The sequence below is a fragment of the Sturnira hondurensis genome, unplaced genomic scaffold (genome assembly GCF_014824575.4).
Source record: "Sturnira hondurensis isolate 20B ecotype Veracruz unplaced genomic scaffold, ASM1482457v3 Scaffold0003681, whole genome shotgun sequence".
Classification (NCBI taxonomy): Eukaryota; Metazoa; Chordata; class Mammalia; order Chiroptera; family Phyllostomidae; genus Sturnira; species Sturnira hondurensis.
This window is the reverse complement of record NW_028076312.1, coordinates 542,767-565,012: the sequence shown is the minus strand read 5'-3', so window position 1 is coordinate 565,012 and position 22,246 is coordinate 542,767. Positions and strand designations below refer to the sequence as shown.

General features: G+C 37.6%; 1 protein-coding gene across 1 annotated transcript in view; it reads left to right on the top strand.

Moving 5' to 3' along the window:
- SPAG16 (sperm associated antigen 16) overlaps positions 1 to 22,246 on the top strand; it is a 750,884-nt gene that overhangs the window by 490,226 nt on the left and 238,412 nt on the right. The window contains exon 14 of the mRNA XM_037042002.1: positions 11,189 to 11,254. Coding sequence (XP_036897897.1) covers positions 11,189 to 11,254 — 66 coding nt within the window. The remainder of the gene's footprint in view (positions 1 to 11,188; positions 11,255 to 22,246) is intronic.

The following is a 22,246-nucleotide window of genomic DNA, read 5'->3' as shown; positions in this document are numbered from 1 at the left end:
CATCCCAGCAGCATAAAGGCCTCTCCTGTAACAGCAGCAGCTGAATACAATTGTCGGGTTTTCCCAGACTCCTAGAAACAGCCTCATTGCACCATCTTCAGAGACACTAACCCCAGCCAAGCTGCCACCTCTCAGAGGTCTGAGAGGAAACCCTTAAGGTTTGATCATGCAAACCTTTTCTCATGGTCCCTTAGCCCAAGGGATTATAGCAAGTTCCTATAGTTATTCTCTCTAATATTCTTTAGGGTTTTTATATTTTTTTAACCAGTTCAGCTCCCTGGTTAGCAAACATATAACATTTTCCTCTTAAATTCTTTTTTTGGAATAAATTATATGCTTTCTCTCTCCTGGCTTTACCTTGATAAACATAATAAGGATAAATCTCACATGTGTTTCTTTGTATTTAAAGAATTTATTTAAAATATAAATAAATTCTTTATACAATTAAATATATTTTATAGATACAGATATGGCTATGACTATAGATAGAGATATATAGACATCTCCTCTCAGAAACTTCAATAAAAGCACCTATTTTCCACTAGAAAAATTCTTTATTACAAATAATAGTAAATTCTTAGCAGGAAAAAAATCAATAATAAAGCAAAACAATTTTGTGAACTTTGAAAACTTGAATTGTGGGGCACAGTGATGAGACAAATAACACAAAGAAATTTGTGAATTTAAAATCTGTTGGCCCTCAAATGTAATTTCTTTCTCTCTTTTTGCTTATGAGGAAAAGACCAGTGAGATTGACTCTCAGCTTTAATAACCGTGTTTCCCCCTGACCCCTACACTAGATTTCCCTTACATTGTTTCCAATAACTATGTTTTGTGTAAATGCCTCACTTAATATTTTCCACATGAATTCCATGAGAATTTAGGTATTTTGTCAATTCAGGGCATTTCTCTGGACGACTTTTTGGTTCATTCAATGCTGCCTGCTCCACCCAGTGTGTGCTTCCGACTTAATTACTGTGTGGGATGTACTGTGGCAAAGTGCGTGTCTTCACCAAACCTCATTCTCAGTGGGGTTGCCACTTTGATGAAATTGAATTAATTAGATAAAATTGAAAGGATGGTGGTTGAAAATATATATAATAACAATTCAGTGAGTTTTTATGCTTCCGGGAACATTTACTAAAACCCTTCTTCCTAAATGACACCCAGATCCCATGTAAAACTTTTTCTCCACCTGGAAAAAATAAAGCTTGTTTTTTTGGCACTTCAACCTCGAACAAAGAAATAAAAAAATCCACATGCTGAAAAGAATTCACAGCAGAAATTTTTTAAAGGCAAGGCAAACTAACATTAATAAGTGAAGTTAATTAGACTTGATTTGCATATTTAACTCATCTTAATTACATATGAATTCAGCAAACATTTTAAAAAGCTGCAATCAATCTTTCACAGACATGGTTAGTTATTTACATGAAATTAAAAAAAAACAGGAGACTTGTTAATGATTATGTTTTCAATTTATATGGTATTGGGATTATTTTGGTAGTAGTAGTTGAGAATATTTTTCTTTAACAATATGTAAATATGTTGGGTTAAAATGTTTGGTTTCTCAAAGTTATTTTTTTAAAAAAAGGTTTGCATCAACTATAAATGTTACATAAATTATTATGTTAAATATTTGACCCTGGCCAATTAAAAAATGATCTTCATAAAATTCTTTGATATTAATATTTAAACTTGTTAACTAAGGTAATGTCAATAATGGAAGTAAGCTACATATAGCTGGTAATAAGTAGGAGAATGTTTTTCTCATAGCTGGTGTAAACTTTAATTCTGCTCACCCTTGGGCATGGTTTGCATTTTTTCTTTAAGAAAAGAATTCTTTTCTTTTGCTTTCTTTTCATTGATCATAAAATTTGAGGTAAAAATGCATAGGGCACAATTTCACAATATAATTCTCTCTAACTTTATCAAGCTTTATTTAAAGATACTTTAAGAAGTTTTTTAAATAAGCAGTTATTCTGTTTTTACTATAAACAGTTATTTTCTGGAAAGTACACGAGAGTGATGCTCCACACTGCCGTATGAGTGGCGGGCAGGGTTACTGAGGAGGAAAGTACAGGGGAGCTGGGCACAGGCAAAAACAGGGCAACTTTTTCTTTATCCTGTGCAACTGTCAAGTTGAAATTCAATTATTAGGGCTTCATTTCCTAGAGTTTATCTTCTTGAGGATTCTTTTATAAAGTAAAAATCCTGAAAGGTTAATGCATTTGCCTGAATTGCCTTGAAAAAGCAGAGGTCGCATGGTGAAAAAAAAATATTTGGTGAAGGGTAAACTTATAAACCTTAATAACTTTCCTAGGAAAGCCCTAGGATAGTGTGTGTGTGTATGTGTGTGTGTGTGTATGTGTGTGTTCACTACTTCAAAACTATTTATGAAACACCTCTCATAAGCCAGCTCATCTCTGCCATTGTAATTATGAAATGACGGAGATAACAGAAGTCATCCCTGCTGTCACAGAGCTTGCAATCTACATGTTGTTACTAATAATTAACCCTTCTCAAGCACTTGCTGTGCTCCAGGCAGCATTCTAGGCACTTCACGTGAATTACTTTGATCCTCACAACGATACCATCATGTAGATGCTCCTATTAATCCTGTTTTAGAGAGGATAAAACTGAAGCTCAGAGTGTTCCAACAATAAGGCAAAGTCCAAATTTAAATGCAAGCAGTGTTACTTCAGACCCTGTGCTCTTAATTTGTCTATTTAAACATAGGGTCAAATATGACATGAAAATGATTTTTTAATGGGTATGGCCAAAAAATATGTTTAGTTTTTTTCATACAATGGCTCTAGTAGTGCTTGGTTGTCTTTAAATTCATTTGAAACAATATTGTTAGATTGTGACGGCTGTCACATCAGCATATATTTTTAAAAACTTACCAAATCAGTGAATTCTTGTACAGCCATTTTAATATTGAAGATGGAAGAAGATATGCAACATTTTGGCATATTATGCTTTATTATTTCAAGAAAAATAAAAACAGTTGAAATGGAAATAAAGATCTGTACAGTATGTGGAGAAGGTGCTGTGATGGATCGAACATGTCAAAAGTGGTTTGCCAAGTTTCTTGGTACTATTGACATTTTGGCCAAATAATTCTTTGCTGTGGGACTGTCTTATACATTGGAAGATGTTTAGCAGCAACCCTGGCCTCTATCTACTAGAAGCCAATAGCAGGAGATAGCCAACATACTGGAAATAACCAAATCAATAACACATTATTGGTGAAAATAAAAAATGTGTCTTTTATTTTATGAAAAAAGTAAACACTTTTTGACCAACCCAATATTTTGAGATTGCATATTAGCTCAAAGTGTATTCATGTATATATATAAGTTCTATGCATAATACAATGAATACTGTAAGACAATAGAGTAGCTTAACTCTTACAACTATCTAATGGCTATTGCACTCTCAGACTCTCAGATATTTTATGAATAGTGGAATAAACCAATTCAACCCCCTTTGTGAGGGGCTGAATTTTGCCCTCTCAATTCAAGCATTGAAGACTTAACCCCCAGTGCTCCAGAATGTGACTATATTTGGAAGTAGGGTCGTTAAGGAGGTAATTAAGGTTAAAAGAGGTCCCTGGAATGGGCCCTATCCAATCTGACTGGATAAGAAGAGGAGGCTAAAACACAGATACACCGAGAGGAAGGACCACGTGAAGATTGCCTATCAAACCAAGGAGAGGGCTCAGAGTGAAGCCAGCCCTGCCAGTATCTCGATCTTGGATTTGTAGCCTCCGGAACAGTGAGAAACTAAATTTCTGTTGGTTAAGCCTGTGGTACTTTGTTATGGTTATGGAAGCCCCAAACTGACACACCCTTAATCCTCTCTACAGTGTCAAAGGATGAGACCACCACTCAATATTGGAAACAAACAAAACACCCTGTGTTTCTCTCGTGCTTAAGTGAGGAAGAGTTACACTACCCGGAGTTGTACTCCTTGAGCAAACCCAGTCACTCTTCTCTAGTCAGTTTTCGTGGAGAGTTACATTGGATGGTGATGGGTATCGAGGCAGGAGTGGGGTCGGTCAGCCTTAGAGGGGCTGTTTCGTGTGGGTTACTAAGGCTTGTTCTTGGTCTCTCACAGAAGTGGGAGAAAGTTGGTATCAGACTTAGAAACATGTTCACTGTATTGAATCTTCTGCCAGTTGGCTGACTTTCAAATCCCGAGTCTGATGCTATTTGGGTTTTCAAGGGGTGTTCACTGGAATTAGTTGTCATTGATTAATTATATAGGTTTAAAATAAGTTCTGGTTGTTTACTTCTATGCAAGGCTGTGGAATTGTTACTAATGGAATTGACAAGTTAAAACTAGTTCTAATATTTGTTACCATGACTGAAGAACATTGAGTCTTTTTTCTGGGCCTGTGGTTATTTTTTATTCTCAGTAGCCAGCAAAAAAAGGAAAAGTAGAACAAGGAATAGAAAAGAAGACCATCAATGAATCTATAACTGGTAACATCTTTTACTGGTGTAGGCACTATGCTAATTACTTTTCACAAAGTTCTCCAACTCTAAATAAGAATTTAAAATATTACCCATTTTGCATGGTACAAATTAAGAGTTACTTACTATATGTAAAGTACTTAGCATAGTATTTATACAAATGAGAAATATTACTAATAAGTTTTCAATGAGCTGGCATTCTAAACCCTATAATTTCACTACAGTATCACATTTTTCATCACCACAATATACTGCCTCTCATAATAAAATCCATACAGAGTATGATTTAATTTGTGCAAAACAAAGGTAGGTAACAGGACACAGTGAAGAAAAGTGGATGACTGTGTACAGACTGGACCATGAAATGCACAAAAGACACTGTTCACCACAGCTGCGTTTAGGGGTGACCTGAAATGGGTGACTGGCTTTTTATTGGCTAGTTTGCTGTGATATTTACTTTTTCAACCACATACCTATATTTCTTTTCTCCAATAAAATATAGTTAATAAAAAAATATGGGGGGATGTTTTTACTGAGAAGGTCATGATGAAACTTTCTGGAATAAGGGAAATGCTCTATATCTTAATAGCAGTTATACAGATAATACATAGATAAAAATTAATTAAGCTAAGTCCCCAAGATTTGGGCATTTTACTGTAAGTTATATGTTATATGTCACCAAAAATACTTCAGCACATCCAAAGACATTTTAAAAAATAGCCTGTCCAAAAAAAAGAAAAAAAGAAAAAGCCTGAGTCAGGAAGGCTTACTCTCTATTTTGAAGTCTTTTACATTTTTTCCAAAAGAATACTAAACCCATTGATTAAAATAAATAAGTGATTACAATGAAAGTGAATTTTGTGAATATTGACTCTTTAACAGTTTCGATGATGGTATGTTTGGTTACTTGTTTTATGATTATTTATAATTTTATATTTTATGATTATTTTATGGTTCAATATTAGGCTTAATTTTAAGAGTTTGTAAATTTTTGTCTTGAGTATTATATTAGGCTTCTGATACATACAATTTTACTATTTGTCAACTTCTTACATTGTACTACTGATAGTAGAAAAGCTTTTACTACTCGGGGAGACAGCAGTAATCTTCCCGCACAGGGTTGATGTCAGCCAGGCCAGGGTGCGGTGTGGCAGCACGCCACCTCCAAACCACAGAAACGCTTACACCCTGCTCCTCTCTCCGTGGGAAGGGAGGGCTCTGCTCGCCGTACTCACCTAGGATCCAGGGTGGTCCAGCAGCTACCTCGCATGCTGCTGGTGTTTGCCAGACGGCAGGGGTATTCCTGGGGGTATTGCACCTCTGATAAAATGCTAGAAAGGTGTGTTTGTAAAGAGCATGTGTGGGCATAATTAAGGTAAAGCACCGTGCTTGAGTCTTTAGTGACATGGTAAACACTCAGCTGCCTTCTTCACCCCGGGTCATCAGTTGCCTCCACGTAGTTGCTTAAAATGTCTCCATGTAGTTATTTAAGAGGCAATGACAATGTCGATGGTTAAATATGCTTCTAGGTTACAATCAAGTCATAGCGAAGGAGCTGAGAGAATATGACAGTGTACATTGCATGTCCTGACTGATTGAGGTGGACATAAACATTGGGAAGAAGACCAAGTTATCTGTGGAAAAATCAACATATCCAAGGGTGGCTTTTAAATAATTTTTAGTTGTAACCTCCGTGTAACTGTTTAGATTTTTGCTCAACTCTTTATCAAATCCTACTCGAGCTGTCTTGGGTTTTGGGGATGACAGAGTGGTGGACCAGACGAACAAGTTTTCAACAAGCTTTCTCTGGTGGGACTTAATTTTAGTGGAAGGAAACTAACAATGAACCAGAAAACAAATTCATTAAATAAATTTCACTGATGGAGAATGATATGAAAGAGACAAAACAGGGTGACCTGTTTGTTGGGTGTCCACACCTGTAAAAACAGCGAAACCCTGAATTCTCAGAGATTTGACACAGTGACAGCTTAGTTCCCATTCACGGAATGCCCAGCCAGAAGGCCCTAAGTGGAGGCTCTTCCCCTTGTGGTGGTTCAGAAACTGAGGCTTATTCCAGAGCTCCTTTGCCTATGGCTGAATAGAGGCAAAAATAAAGAGCTTAGGGGATTGATTGTGTGGGATGTTTTAAGGGCCAGGCCTACATGGGACTTACTTCTCTGGGCAGAGCTCAGCCACCTGGGTACACCTGACCTCACGTCTGGCTGAGTACCCTAGAGGAAAAGGAAAGGGTTTGAGTTAAAAGCAGAATGAGAAAGACAAGGACATGTCTATGGTTACAGAAAAATATGCAGAGAAAACAGAAATATAAAGGCAGGACTATGCTAGGCCTATTAGAAGAAGAGGGAGACCGATATGACAGTGTTATGTTTTTATGTTTATATTTCCTTGTTTATCCTGACGGGAAAAGCAGGAGATTGCTGGCTCAAAGGCCAGACAGTTTATCTACTCTCCCAGCAGTTTATGTTAATTTGTCATCCCCGACTTTCTCACGGGGAGGAGCAGCAAGAGCCAGGCATACCCTGTGGGTGCAGTGGAGTTGTGCACAAAAAGGAACCCCCAAATTATGAAAGTCAGGGTCTGTCTGCCATTTCTCTGATGGGGTCGGGGGGCAGAGGGAGAAAGGTCATTTATTTTGAAATATAAATGAATCCTCTCTGGAAGGAGGAGAAGAAGGCCTTTGGGCTTGTAACTCATGAACGGTAAACAAACAAACAACAACAAAAACCAAATACTTCAGGGCGAGATGCCCCTAAATCTCTCCAAAGTTCTCTATCTTTACAGTTGCTGTTTAATCATCCTTCAACCCAGATATAGCACTCGTTGCTCAGAAAGCCCTGACCACGCAGAAATACGAAAATCCTTGTGGAACACAGTGCATGAGAAATGGAGGAGGGTGTGTTCTGAGAGGCAGGCAAGCAAGATAGAGCCTTTGGACCTGAGTAAAGAGTTTAGAATCTAGCCTGAATACGGTGGTAATTGTTGGAATGGCTGTAAGCTAGAGCATGACATGATCTGACTCAGGTTTTATTGATCACTCTGGTGGCCGGAGAGAAATGGATGGGAAGAGAATGAGAGGAGGAGTAAGCAGATCAATAAGGCTGCCTCTGCTGTCGTCATGCTCCGGATGATGGCGTCTGGCGTTAGAGTGGCCGTGATGGAGAGTGACCGGGCAGGGCACAGCAGAGCTGATACACTGGGTGATGTGTGGGGTCGCGGTGGGGGTAGTGGAGAGCTATTCTAATTTTCGGGTGTTGGATGGCCTAGGTGTTTGGTTTGAGCCACTGTGATGCCATTTACTCAGAGGAAATAGTTTGGCAAGAATCAAGACAGGTGATTGGGAAGTAGTGAGTTAAAAAGGCTTCTTTTTATGAGCATTTTATGTCTGACATGTTGAATCAGACAAGTCACCGGCAGGAAACAGATGAACATGAGGAAAACTCCAGTTGAATATTTATAGAAATGTGAACAGGGTTAATGGACCAAACCCAGCACTCAAGGGCTAGCGACAATGGGAGGCCAGCACTGCCCCTAGGTCTGAAGGGTCGTTGAAGGAGAACATCACTGGAAACATGTGAGCTGTTGCTATGGGAGAGGACCCGCATGACAGGAGTCGTGGAATTAGGCAGAGGACAGTCACTGACAAAATCACAGCTGAACAAGAAGTGTTTGTCTGTCCTGTGCATAATTTTGCTCTTCCATGTCTTGCTGGTGCTGTCCTGTGGTAGAGGACAGAGGCCTGAGAGCCCAAGGTGATGTGATTGGTAGACGGCAGGGCAGTGCCCCAAGGGAAATGGCCGAGGGGCAAATAGAAGAAACAGCCCTGACGTGTCTAATACCCGTTCCTTAGAGGGGCAGAAAGATGGCTAAGGGTAGAGAAGGTGATTTGGAAGTCATCGGCATTTTCAATGGTTTGTGTCTCAGGTTGAGACCTAGTATTTATCAAGCTCTTACTTTGTCTAAGCACTCCACCAACATTTCATATGCCTGATCTCATTTAATTTTCAAAACAAAACCATAGGTTAACTATCACCTCATTGGACACAGGTAATGCTGCTTAACTTTCGGGATTTTTTTTTTTTTTTTGAGAATTGAATGAGGCAACTGAAGCACAGTGGAGGTGGAGGAATTTGTTTAACGTGTAACATGGCTATTAGAAAGCGCTTCCAAAGATTAAGTCCCAGACATTTCTGTCCCCAGGGCCAGTGGTAGAAACTATTACAGCATTATTGCCCTCACATCCCCTGGGAGAATCAAATACTGGAGCCCTGCCATGTTAGGTCACATGATTACTTTTATTTATTAAGACTCCCCTTTTCCTTTTTTTCACTTTTTGGAAATAAGACAATTCTGACAAGATTTCATCAAAGAAGCTTTTCCAAATTTTAACGTCCCGGTTTGGGTATTGCTTTTGATTAAAGTTGTTTGCAGACTAGCATATTAGTAACCCACATATTCCCCATACTCCTAAAAGAGTAGATTCACTTTTATCTGGGGAACAAAGCTGGATAGAAAAAGCTTTTTTAACTTTTCTTAATTCATGAAACATTTATCTTCCAGTCAGGTTTTGTTATAGCAGCACAAATGTGGTCCGTCAGCATTTCCATTATTTCTCCATATTTCCAGGGCTTTTCAAGAGTGCCTTAGAGATTCCACTTTAAATTAAAACTTGGCATTTAGGATTTGAATCAGAAAACTCCATTTTCCTTACTAATTAATCAAGTAAGTGAGAGGCCTGCAATTTAGAAGAGGTCCGAATATAAAACTTTTATTAATACATGAAATATTTTGAGGCAAATTTGCTCATTTAACTATTTAAAAAATATTAGCACTCATTATATAAGCATAATGTTATATAACTTTTATACACGATACTGGTTCTGAAATAAAATTAACCATGAAAGTTCCTAAGAGAATAAAAATGAAAACTAAGTATAACATTTTATACTTCACCTTTTTGGCCTTGTAAGTAATTTATTTCCACTTTGAAGAATTTGGATGATTTGAAGTTCTCAGCATAGTTGATGATTTTATAAAAGTATCAATTTACTAAACCAGGATAACATGGGCAAGGGGGCTTCTGAGAGCATGCCAAAGTGTTTCAAGATATTTGTTATGGAATTTAAATTCACGTGGGCAAATCCTTGAGAAAAGGGATTAATAGCATGTGTTAATTCTGTAAATAAACTTCTGGAATTTAATTTGCTGAATAAGATGACGAGTGCTACTTACCGCCTAGTAGTAAAGCTTTCCCACGTTTGCATAATTCCAAAAGATTCCATGAATGTCGTAGAGCATAAGGGACACAATGGTGACACTCTATCTTGAACGTCTCTTTTTAGTAGCCTTTTCTGTAATTTATCTTCCAGCCTTAAATGATTAAGGACTGAGTAAATACGAGGTAATGAATGAGAGCAGATGAGCTTTTTGAGTAAACCTACTTTTTTTTGGACTGACCTCTCACCGTGCTCTCCTAGATACATATTTGGTGAACTCCCACCTCGAGACATTTGTTTGAGTTTTTCCTTTTTTCTGGAATGCTTTTCCTCTGGATGTCTGCTTGGTTAGCTCCCTTACTGATGTCAGCCTTTGTTCAAAGCTTGCTTTCTGAATGGGCCCGAAGTACATCACTCCACTTGATCATTTATTTGATTTGCCCTTAGCACCTCAGGATACCTCTTAGTCTGTCTGACTTTCATCATTTTCACAATACTTAGCACCTTCTAACATACCGTATGCCTTTTTGAAATGTCTATTTCTTCCCTTCCTCTCTACAATGTAAGGTTAATGGGGACAAGGTTCTTTGTTTTATTCTTTGATGTATCCTAAGTGCCTAGGATTACCCCTGATATATGTTAATTGCTCAAAAGTAACTTGTTGGATGAATACCTTGTCTAATTAAATTTGAATTTCAGACCATAACAACAGTATACCAGCTCTATTTGCCCCCGGTTCTTCTACAGAATTTGAATAATTTTTCTCAGATAGTAAAGAATGCCCTTTGAACATTGGTGTTAAAATGAAAACTACCGGCCGCTTCCCCAATTTACACCCCCTGTGTCATGTGTTATGGGCCATTTTTCCTGGAATCATTCAAACAAACAAACTGAAGCTTGGAAATTTTGGTAGTTAATTTTAGCTTTTAGAAAAGGTGAACTGAATGGGCAGATGCAAAGTATAGTTTTTACAAAACAGATGCTTATTTTGTGTTAAAAATACTACTGTGTGTGTTTTATACTGTAATGATTTTAATGCCAAACTTTGAAAATTCAAGAATTAAAAAATGATCTTAAACCTAAAAAAAAAAGGAAAAAGAACCCCACACCCCCAGCAGTAGCAGAAATCACGGGCTTCCCTACTTGGCCCCTTGGCGTGACAACTAGACTAACTGCAATGTGGAGTCACCTGGTGAGACCGGCCCAGGGCCGCAGAAGTGGGGACGCAGGGACTTCAGTGCAGCTGCCAGCTCGGGGCGGGGTGGGCGGGGGCGGGGGTGGGGGTGGGTGCGCACACTCGCCAGCATAGCCCTGATTGATTCCGAATGCGGCTGATATCAAAAGCTAACATTTTCTATCATGAGAATGCATTAATCTGATTATTGGACTAAAGCATAAAATTAATTGTCCTTCAGTTGCTTTATACACAAGGAATGGAATTTATTTGGTTTCATTTCTGCTTTGTCTTCCCAGGGTCAGTGTGAGCATTCGCTTTACGGTCACATGCATTCCATCAATGACGCCACCTTTAATCCCAGGGTGAGTTCAGTTCTCTCAATAATTTTTTTTTAACTCTTTGTACTTGTCGTAAACACAAATTCACTTTAATGAAATAAAATCCCAAGGGGAAAGGTAAGTTGACAGATTGAGTAGGAGAATAAAACTGGGAATTAATTATGACAATGGAAGGAACACAGAGGTAGTATAGGGTTGCTGAAGTTTAAAACACAAACACATACAACATACAACATAGAAACAACGAGGAATTCTCCTATTGTACTTAACTCCACTGAAACACATTTTTTAAAGCTTCTTGTCTAACTTGGGCTTCAGGAAAGTAAGTTGACGTAGAACGGTAAATATTAATGCAGAAACATGAAACTAACAAAGTGCTTGAAAGGAAAGCCAAGAATAAACATCATTGAAGAAATAGGGACTTTCTTCTGGTTAGAGCCCAGCAAGTTTGAATGGACAGCTTTACAATTCCTTATGGAAAGGTTTGAAACATTCTCTCTTCATCTAAACTGACGGCATACCCAAAGTGTTTTTCCACAGCTGGAGACATTGAGATATCAGGACTATTTCTCAAACGATGGAAAATTGTTAAACATTGCTTTGTGTGGCTGAGCTAATTGGGGTTATCTTTAAAAGGGTTCAGATGGTAGTCATGGGAGGGTGATTTAAGTTTGCTCCTTTTCAGATGAAAGCGATTTGACAAGATAGATGACCTCCCAAGTCCTTCCACACTCCATCATTTAATTATATCTAACATTTTAATCTGTCTCTAAGTTCCCAGTAGAGTGTGCATCTTAATTCCGTATCCCTCTTCCAATTAGCTAAAGAAGAAATCTGATAGATTCCCTTTATTTAATTTCAAAATGAGAGCATAGTCAAAATTCTGTTACTTTCATGCTATTGTTATTTTTTAAGAAAGAGGGAAAACACTCACAAACGTTTTTTTCTGCTAAAGGAAGGTTGTTTGTTCCACCTGCAATTATGCCGGTGTCTCTGTCAACCGTGGAATGTTAATGATGAGCTCACCCACGATTCTCTTCTAAGGCATCTTAGTGAGGGATTTCCATGTGACTGACTCTATTGAGTCAGAATATTATGGGTTAGCTCTAGATACCAAGCAAGATTATAAAGCCATTTGAGCACTAGGGACCTGTATAATTTGGGCATTTATGCAAAAAAATCTATTCAGTAGCTTACAACTTTAAGTACCCAGGAAAACTAATGGAAGCTAAAATGCAGTAAACTAATTGTTTTAAGTTAGGTATTTGAGTTTGGTAAGCAATACCAGAGCTGAAAGGCACACCATTTAACATCCCAAGTAGTAAAATTTAGTAAATGTGGAGATAGCCAGATTAGATTTATTGAATCAGCAATCAAGAGCCATACATTAATTATACCTATTTCCAAGGCAAGATGATGAACATGAGGTCCAGATGTCCAGCATCAAAGTGGCCAAAACGCTGTTGTTTACACACTTTGTTCCCACCAAAATGACGATCGCAGCACGATTCTAAATCAGCCTAGCAGGCCTGCCCAGTGTTTTTCCATCAATGTCTCTCTTCTGTGCTGTAAATATTTAATAACTATTAAGGAAATGATATTTTGTTATGTAACTGACACTCCTAAGTGAAATTACACTCACTATGTCAGTTGATTTAAAAACATGTATTTCACAAACCTGCTGAGGAATTACCAAAAGATTGGGAGGCAGCAGTTACTGAAAGAACGAAAAGACTTACGGGGATTTCTGGAGGACACGGCAGGGTGACACATTTCACCCTCGAACAGTCAGGCCAAGTTTTGATAATAAATTCGCTGTAAGGTACTTATTCAGCGGGCAGCAATTTGAATGACTTAGTTTTAGACTTGCTAATTTTTAGATGTCTTTGGGTTTTACATTTAGATTACATTCGGTAAAAATACATTTAGCTATATAAACACAATTGTAGAAAAATTCTACAATTTTAGATTTGTAAACAGAAATCACAAAATGTAAAATTCAGTATGACCTCACTAGCAATCAAGAATCACAGATACACATGCACAATCTACAACGTTTTATGTATGGTCCTGAGAAGCTATGTAAATTTGATTTAATTTTTATGTTATATATTATCAGAGCTCTGATGTCTTTATTTCTTACTGATATTTCTAAAAGAAGCAGATAATTATTTAAAACCTCTTTTTAAAGTGATCTGTTAGTGAAACATTTTTTAGTTTTTTGAATTTGTTATTGTTGTTCCATAACAGTTGTCTCCATTTTTTCCCCATTACTCTCCCCTCCCCAGCCCCCACCTTCCACATTCAATCCTCCCTAAATTGTCTTTGTCTGTGGGTCCTTTATGCATGTTCCTTGACTTGACCCTTCCCCATCTTTCCCCAGTTTCCCCTCTCCCTCCCCCTTTTAAGGAACCATGCATGCTTTTTTACTAAGTCCATTTTGTAAAGTAAAGTAAAAAATAAAGTTGACAATAATCAATAGAAATATGTTTATAGATATAGACAATTCAGTGTAAGTTAAAAGCAGAAAAAAGCTATGCAAAAATGCATGGCATAAAAATGAGCAGGGTGTACCTACCAGAGAAAGCCTCCCCATTTTCGATTTCCCAGGAACTTGACCCTTAGTCTGACCAGGGTGGAGATTCCATCAGACCTTCTAGTTGTTGGTTTTCTCCTGGAGGGATGGCATGGTGGGGCGGGTGTTCTTACGCCTCCAGGGACATTCACAACTGCGCTAAGAGTCACATAGCCAAAATCGCTATGCTGTGCATGGCTGGTGGAATCAGAAGCAAACTGTAAATCAACTCTCTTAGAGCGTCTCTTCATCTTTTCTTGACATTATTTACCTCTCTCACATACATTTCCGCTAGAAATTCAGTCTCGACTCATTAATTATTTAACAAAACTAGAAGACTATGTAAGATAATTCTGGAAGTTCTAGGGTTCTGATCACCTCATAAAAAAATTATGCTTTAGGATGACCTCAAGTCCCATTCCCACATCATCTAGTTGACCTGTTATATTAATTCAAATATTGTTATATTAATTTTTAAATGTAGAGGCATGTATACCTTTATTGAAGCCATCAGAGAAGAAATCTCATCTCTCTCTGCTACACACCTGAGTGCCCAGGCATCCCCAGGATCTTTTGTGTGACCCTCCAGCCCCACGGGGGAGTGTCACTAGCTCCTAAGGGACTCGAGCATTTCAGGTCGCACCATAAATCCCATTTTTCCTTTGCAGTCTTCATTGCATGTTTCATTATTCCTTGTTCTTACCCTTCTACAGGACTATTTTCATCCGTCTGAAAACGTGTGCCAAAGTTTTCTGTATTTGGACGTTTGACATTCCATCCCTCAATCACTTGAAGGTGAAGGAAGGGTCAGGGGAAAGGCCTGGGCTGCTCCTGGGCTGCTCCTGAGAGACCGTTTGCCTAATTTCCTAAATTGTATTTGGCTGTATCTGTTTTTCTACTTAATCTTTCTGTTAAGTTTTATATTTCTAGTACTGCATTCATTATTTGTAGCATTTCTATTGGCTCTTTTCAAATTTGCCCACCCTTGTTTTATTATGGGGTTTTTTTTGCATTCAGATACATATTAATTTTTTTAAACTTTTAATCTATACTCTCAATTTTGAGGAGTAATGTTATTTTTTTAAACAAGTATCAATTCTTTTTATTTATTTATTTATCTTTAGAGGGGAAGGAGAGGGGGAGAGAAACATCAATGTATGGTTGCCTTTCGTGCATCCCCTGCTGGGAGTTGGCCTGCAGGGAACTGGCCTGCAACCCAGGCATGTGCCCTGACTGGGAATTGAACCGTGATCCTCTGGTTCGCAGGCCTGTGCTCAATCCACTGAGCTACGCCAGCCAGGGTGGAGTAATGTTATTTCTGTATGATCTTATTCCTCTAGAAATTTCCAGTATCACTTTCTTCTCAACCATTCATATGGAACTCCAAGTCAACCCCACCGCTGAAATTGCTCTAGATTTTCATGCTGTTGCAGCCAGTGACCTTCCTCCATTACTGTTAGACTTTATATTCACAATCACCTAAAACATCCTTCTTGAATCCCGAGGAGTAAAATCTCCATGGTCCCTGTTTCTCGGACTGCTGTGCTGGATTCTTCTTCACCATTTGACTGCTGGATGTTACCCAGTATCAAGACTCAGTCTGAAATCCTGTTCTCTAGCAGACTTTCTTCTTACGTCATCTCATTCAACCTGTCACTTTTAACTCCATCTACATGAGATGTCATCAAAATAAGCCCCACTCTGATCCTCAGAGTCCCTGTGAGTTATTTTGCATCTTAGCCTAAATTTGTATATCTCATTTTAATATGCCAAATATAGAACTCTGGCTTTTCTTTCATGCTAACGGGCTATTTTCTCCACCTTGTCGTCTTAGTCAATGTTACCCATTCTACTGCAATGCAGAAGTTATCGTTGGTGATTGGGGATTTCTTGTTTACTTAGTTTACTAAACTCAAAAATCTCTCCACATTGGACTGCAGTGAAAAAGAATGACAAAAGGGGTATTTTAAATCCCGTGCACTCCATACCTCCAGCATACACTGTAGTTTCATTTATGTATTGACTATTCAGAAAAGGTGATGAATGAATGCAAAATTCCGAACAAATGAAAACACAAGGATTTCATTATACTTTTTAATCATTACATCTTATAACACCTTTATCGACCTTCCAAATTCTGTGGATATTGAACTGCAAGCGAAAATCATTAAATTCTCAGGATATATTAGTTGCTCCTTAGAAAGTTTTATAGCATCATAGTGTGCCCTGACTTCGGAGCACTGGAAAATTACCCAATTTCAGTTATACTTGTCTCCTCCCAGCACCCTTTGGATCCTGACTTTGCCATTTACAAGATATATTATCTTGAGGAAATCATTCAGTTCTTTTGTAACCATGAGAAATAGACAGTGAGTATTAGATAATACACATCATGTGTTTAACTTTGTGCCTGGCAGCTAGACAATACTATTCCTGCCATTTCTACAACTGCCATTCCTGTTATTGTTGGTATTCATATTACTATTATTAAAGGGCTTTTTAAAAAGAGACATTTGTATTCTAATAAGTATAAGTTAATAAAATAACACACACACACAAATGGGTGCTTTATTCCCATGTCATTTCATGTAATATCAATTTTATAAACAGTTGCAGAACATATTTTGCACTTTCACAAAGATAACAAAATCAAATTCTCAAACTATACTGAATTAGAAATGATGTAATTTCATTAAATTTGAGTTAAATCTTATGAAAAATGGATATAAGCCATAGTTGGAGTGTTTTGTCCTTTTTATATTAGAATATACCATTTAATAATTAGGTAATTTAGACTGTTAAATTTTATCTGGATAGGTCAATTGCTTTTTCTAAGACACTAGCATATGAACACAAATTAATGTGTTATCTTTTCTAGAAATCATAAATAAACCAGTACCTACAATTGCCTACCTAGAAAAGTTATCTTTATTCTGTTTTAGGAAAGGAATCTGAATTTCTGATTATTTTGAATTTTGTTTGTGGTTCAGTCTCAAGCAGGAAGTACTTAATATTACTCTCTGGCCACTTTGTATAGAGCGATACAAACGGCACTGAGGTCATGCAGCTATTGATCCTCTGAAGGACGAATGATGTCAGGCAGTGCTTATACACCGAAAAAATTTCAATTTTGTTTACTTCAGAATCCCACTGGATGTCAGCTACCATTCCTCTGGGCCAATATTGATATTTGATGTCAGTTCTTATTCATTACTGCACCTAGATAATGCATAAGTCAAAACTTTTAGATATGTGGGGGAAAAAACCACCAAAGCAGGTTCTATTTCAGGAAATTGGAATGACATCAGAATTAAAAAATTAAGGGGCATGTAGCATGCTAATTTTACTTTGCATATATTTGCATTATTTCAATGCTCTTACATATCTAAAAATCAATTATATCTTTTAAACTAATCTCATATTACAGTATCCTTAAACTAATCTTTTATTAAATAACCTTGCCTTAACATAAAACAATTTTGGAGAGAAAAATTAAAGAGAAGTAAAAGAAAAAAAGAATTTGTACAAACAAAAAATAAATAATTAGAAATTTTTAGGTGTAATAAATTGATAAAGGCCTTTTCCCTTTACTTCTACTTTGTTTCATTCTTGTAAATTCAGCACTATAAATAAAAAGGAATAGTACATTTAAGATTTCGTCACCCTGTCCCCAAAGTTTAACCTTCAGTAATTTCTACTGTTACATAAAGATAAATTCAATCATTTGTAATTTTCTTGATGGTTCCAGGAAAATTAGAAGCAACATGATTATGTCATATTTCTTGATACTTCCTCTTTGACTATAAAACTAATCATTTGTTTTTGTATATATACAGCCTTTGACAATCTGTTGGTCATACATGAAAAATTCAGTAATGGCCTTTAATTTAGCAAATTTTTTAAGATTCTATTTCTTCATTTCTAGAGAGAGGAAAAGGGAAAGAGAAAGAGAAGGAAAGAAACATTGATTTGATCAATCAGTTGCCTCTGGCACCCATCCCCCCAACAGGCAACTGTAACCCAAGCATGTGCCCTGATGGGGAATCGACCCGGCAGCCTTTCAGTTCCCAGACCAGCACTCAACTCACTGAGCCACACCAGCCAAGGATAATTTAGCAAATCTTTATTGAGCCCCTACTATGTCTCAGGACCTGTTCTAAATCTTTTTTTTCAAATGTTTTCTTTCTTTCTTTCTCTTTTAGAGAGAGGGGGAGGGAAGGAGAAATAGTGGGAAAGAAACATCAATGTGTGGTTGCCTCTCATGTGTCCCCTACTGGGGACCTGGCCTGCAACCCAGGAATGTGCCCTGACTGGGAATCAAACCAGCGACCCTTTGTTTCACAGGCCCATGCTCAATCCAATGAGCTACACCAGCCAGGGCAAAAAATCTTGAGACTACAGCAATGAACAATATCAAGTCCCATCCATCTGGACTTTATATTCTGGTAAGAACCAGAGACCATAAACAAATACACAAATGGATAGTCTCAAGAATAATAACTACTGCATGACCAGATAAATTAGGGTAAAAAGTGTAATGAGGTAAAAGTTGGGGCTTGTAATAGAATGGTCAGGGGGGAACTTTGAGAGAAAGATATTCAAAAAAACCCATGCAAAGATCTTAAGGAAAAATTCAAGCAGAGGCAGTGGCAAAGGCCAAGTTCCTGGGGTGGTAGAAGCGTGGCGTGATGGAGTAACAGGACACAGGGAGCGAGCTAGGATTAGATTAAGCAGATGAACTATTTTACATGCAGAGGTAACTGTTAACCTAGATTGTTAGTGGTTAAAATGTGGGAGAGTTGAGATCATGTTAGAGTAACTCCAGAGCATTATCTGTGGCTTCACAAATGTTTATTTGTTAAAAATAAATAAATAAATGCCTCACTATGGTCATACAAGAGATTCTTTTGGCTGATTAATGCCTTAACTTTTTTTTTTAAATCCCATAGCTCTTGGCATAGTTCTTGGTACAGAAAGTAATTGATTGATTAGGAAATATCAGGAAGTTGCTGCAGGTCAGAATGCAAGGGTTACGTAAAAGAAGACATAATGAAAATTAAGATAATGTTTGCTGGGACAGGATTAAATATTTCATGTTATTGATCTTAAAATATTATTTTAAAGTTTAGTACACTTTGCAGACTTCCCATGTTTATTCTGAGCATATAGCTGCCCAAAATAGTTCAAAATATATTTACTACTTTTATAGAAAACAATCTTACTGTTCAGATTATTTGGCCATTTAAGTAGGTGGTCTTGCAAAACAACCATCTCATTTGAATAGTTTTAAAGGATAGAGCATGTTCTAAATATCATAATATCAATATAAAATTATACGTTTGTCTCCAGTCATGATTAACTGTAGTCAGACTAGACTTGCATATGATTTGAAAAGTTTGGAAAACCACATGTATGATAACAGCATGAGAGCGTAAGAGATTGCTTTACACGTAGGTAATAAGTATAACGTACCATCCATTATCCCCGAGCCACATAATTAGAGCACAAAGAATTGTCACACCAATTTACTCAAAAGCGTAATTACAAGATAACTTGATTATCCCCTTTAATGTAATTTTCCCCACTTAATTGCGTGTTCCTGGGTGAATGTGACCCTGTGAATCCTTACCTCAAGAAGTGACTGCTCATTAACATGCAAAACTACAGGCAGGGCCAAAGAATCTGCCCTTCCTCTTCAGAAGTTTAATTTGTATACTCAGAGTGGCCCTGCAGGGAAAATGTTTTAAAAGTTATGTCTCCCCACAGATGGTGGGGAATTTCCTGTGGCAGATTTAACAATGGCCTTGGGGCCCAGTATGTCAATTACCACCATGTTCTGCCTCTCATCCCACCCCAATTTAATAGCAATTATCAAAAAACTCAAGTTTTCTAGCTAAGGAAATGTAAGCTGCTATATTTAGATTACATTCAGAAACCTGACTTAGTCTATTTTTCTTAAAGCATTCAAGTTTTCATCTTATTTATTTTAAGAATTTCAGATATTTCTTGACTTGGGTGGTAGGGAAGGAAAAGAACCTTCTGTTTCTAACTTGAAATGCTGGTTTTGTCTACATCTCGGAGTGCATGTGAGCTAGGGAAAACTCAGACCCCAAAGATGGGGATTGGTCTCAGAATGGGAAGAAGGCTGAGGGGCAGAAATTTTTCTTAGAAATAGATGGTTTTCCATTTCCATATCCAAACAGAAAATTACGAAATGAACCAAATCATTAAATTCTGGGTGGCGTCCTTGTTATGTTATGTTTAGCATAGCTGAAATTGGTGAGAATAGACTGTGCCCTTTGGGGTTTGTAACTTTTCATTCTCTGAAGAGATTTCTGTGGCAGTAATTGATAGCATCAAGAAAATATGATTGTTTCTCTAGTGAAAAAAATAGTTTCTTTAAAAGTTCTGTGCCAACAGAAGCACAGCCTAGTAAAGCGCTAGTTCTTAAAAAACCTGTGAATTTTAGTAAAATATATATAGCGTAATCCTTTAAGCTATTTTTATGAATCAAATGTAAATTTGAGAATATTTCATCTAATCACTTCAATATAGCTACAGCCAAATATAGCCGAACTTGAACCTCAGTAATGTAAATAAATATTATGATGACACAAACCTGTGCATGTATTACCAATGTTATGTATGTCCAACTGCCCTGATTGGATGCAACTGCACTTATGTACATATTAAAGGAAAATAAATTCATTGCAGGTTATCCCAGCAATGTTGTTATGGTGAACACTGTATTAATCAATAGTAATTGGCTACTTTTAAAAAAGACTTCTGTCAAACAGAGAAATACCTTAGGATGCTCTCACAATAAATGAAACAGATTTAACAGAATCTGTGTGGATCTACATATGATATCTGCTGCAAAGATTGGAGAGCAGAAAGACAAAGAAAAACAGAACTGTAATTAAGAGCAGTCATTAAGGGGCTGTTGCTATCTCTGATTTGTTTTATTTCACCCTAAAAGGTAAAAATACATACATATTATTAAAGCGCTAGCTAAGCACTATAGAAATGATGATTTTGAAATTACTAGAGATATGAATTTGTACCTTGTTCATAATAAGAACTCCATAAATATTTGTGGAACTGATTTAGATACATTTTTAAAAATCATAACTTTTCCAACCAGGAAAAAAAACAGATTTGACTGGATATTTCAGGACATACACCTATGTCAGCTGCTGAGGCGGACATTCAGGTTCCAAGACCCTCACTGACCTCTAGTTACTAGCTCAGAAGACTAGGGCTGCTGGGGTTTTCACTCCCTGCCCTGCCCCCTCCGTCGCTCTGGGAAATACAAAAGGACCGGTTTTCTCCCCTGCTAAAGGACAACAGATTAATGAATGTAACCGTCTGCACCATTAAAATCGTCATCCCTGGTATACTACCTAAAGTGCAGTAGCAATTGTGGCTAGCTTCTACTCTTCCGGAGTCCTGTGATCTCCAGTTCTTTAATGTAAATGAATGCAAAAGCTGCTCCAACAGTATCACAAGCTGTTTACTTCAGACGCCAAACAGAACGTTCTGTGCCTTGGATTGGTAAATGGAGAGAGCGAAGCAGCAGTGTGCTGGGTTCCAAGTTACCAAACAGAGTATGGGTCCAGCCAGGGATGAAGGGTGTTGGGGAAGAAAACGCTCGGTGTATTTTCAAGTGTGTTGAGAAGGAGAGTCACCTACATCGGTTTTATTCTCGTGTATAAATATTTCCAAAATGTAAAGTCACAGGAAAATACATTTCATTTTATTTAGGTTTAAAAATTCGTTCAAACAAGATGATGCTACAGTGCATTAAGGTCTAGGATCATGTCTCATTCATTTCCGAATTGTATCTTTCCTGTCCTCTCTAACCCTCCCCCCACACAGGGCAGAAGGCCATTCTAACAGGGAATGCTTGTCTGGTCAGTATTTAATGAATGACAAACAATTTTATAGAGTCCTTAAAAAACGGAGTTTCATTGTCTTTTAAAGTCACGTACACATTTTTTTGTTCCGCTCACCCTAACAAAAGGAAGTAGACTAGTGGAGGGGTAGAAACGTCCTATTCTAGAAAACGGATGAGTTGCCGCAGCTTGATGCAATGAATTGAAGGGAAGTTCAGCAGTGGAAAAAGTAGTTTTTAAAGAATCTGAATGTCCTTTAATTCTCAAATTGGATTGCCCATTATTGTGGGTTGTTTTAGGAAATGAAATCATTAGTGCAGCCCCAGCTGGTGTGGCTCAGTGGATTTGGTGCCAGCCTGTGAATCAAAAGGTCACCAGTTCAACTCCCAGTCAGGGCACATGTCTGGGTTTCCCGCCAGGTCCCCAGTGGGGGCACAACAGGGAACACATTGATGTTTCTCTCCCTGTCTGTCTCCCTTCCTTCCCCTCTGTTTAAAAATAAATCAATCAATAAAAATCTTTTAAAAATATCATCATTTCAGGCTT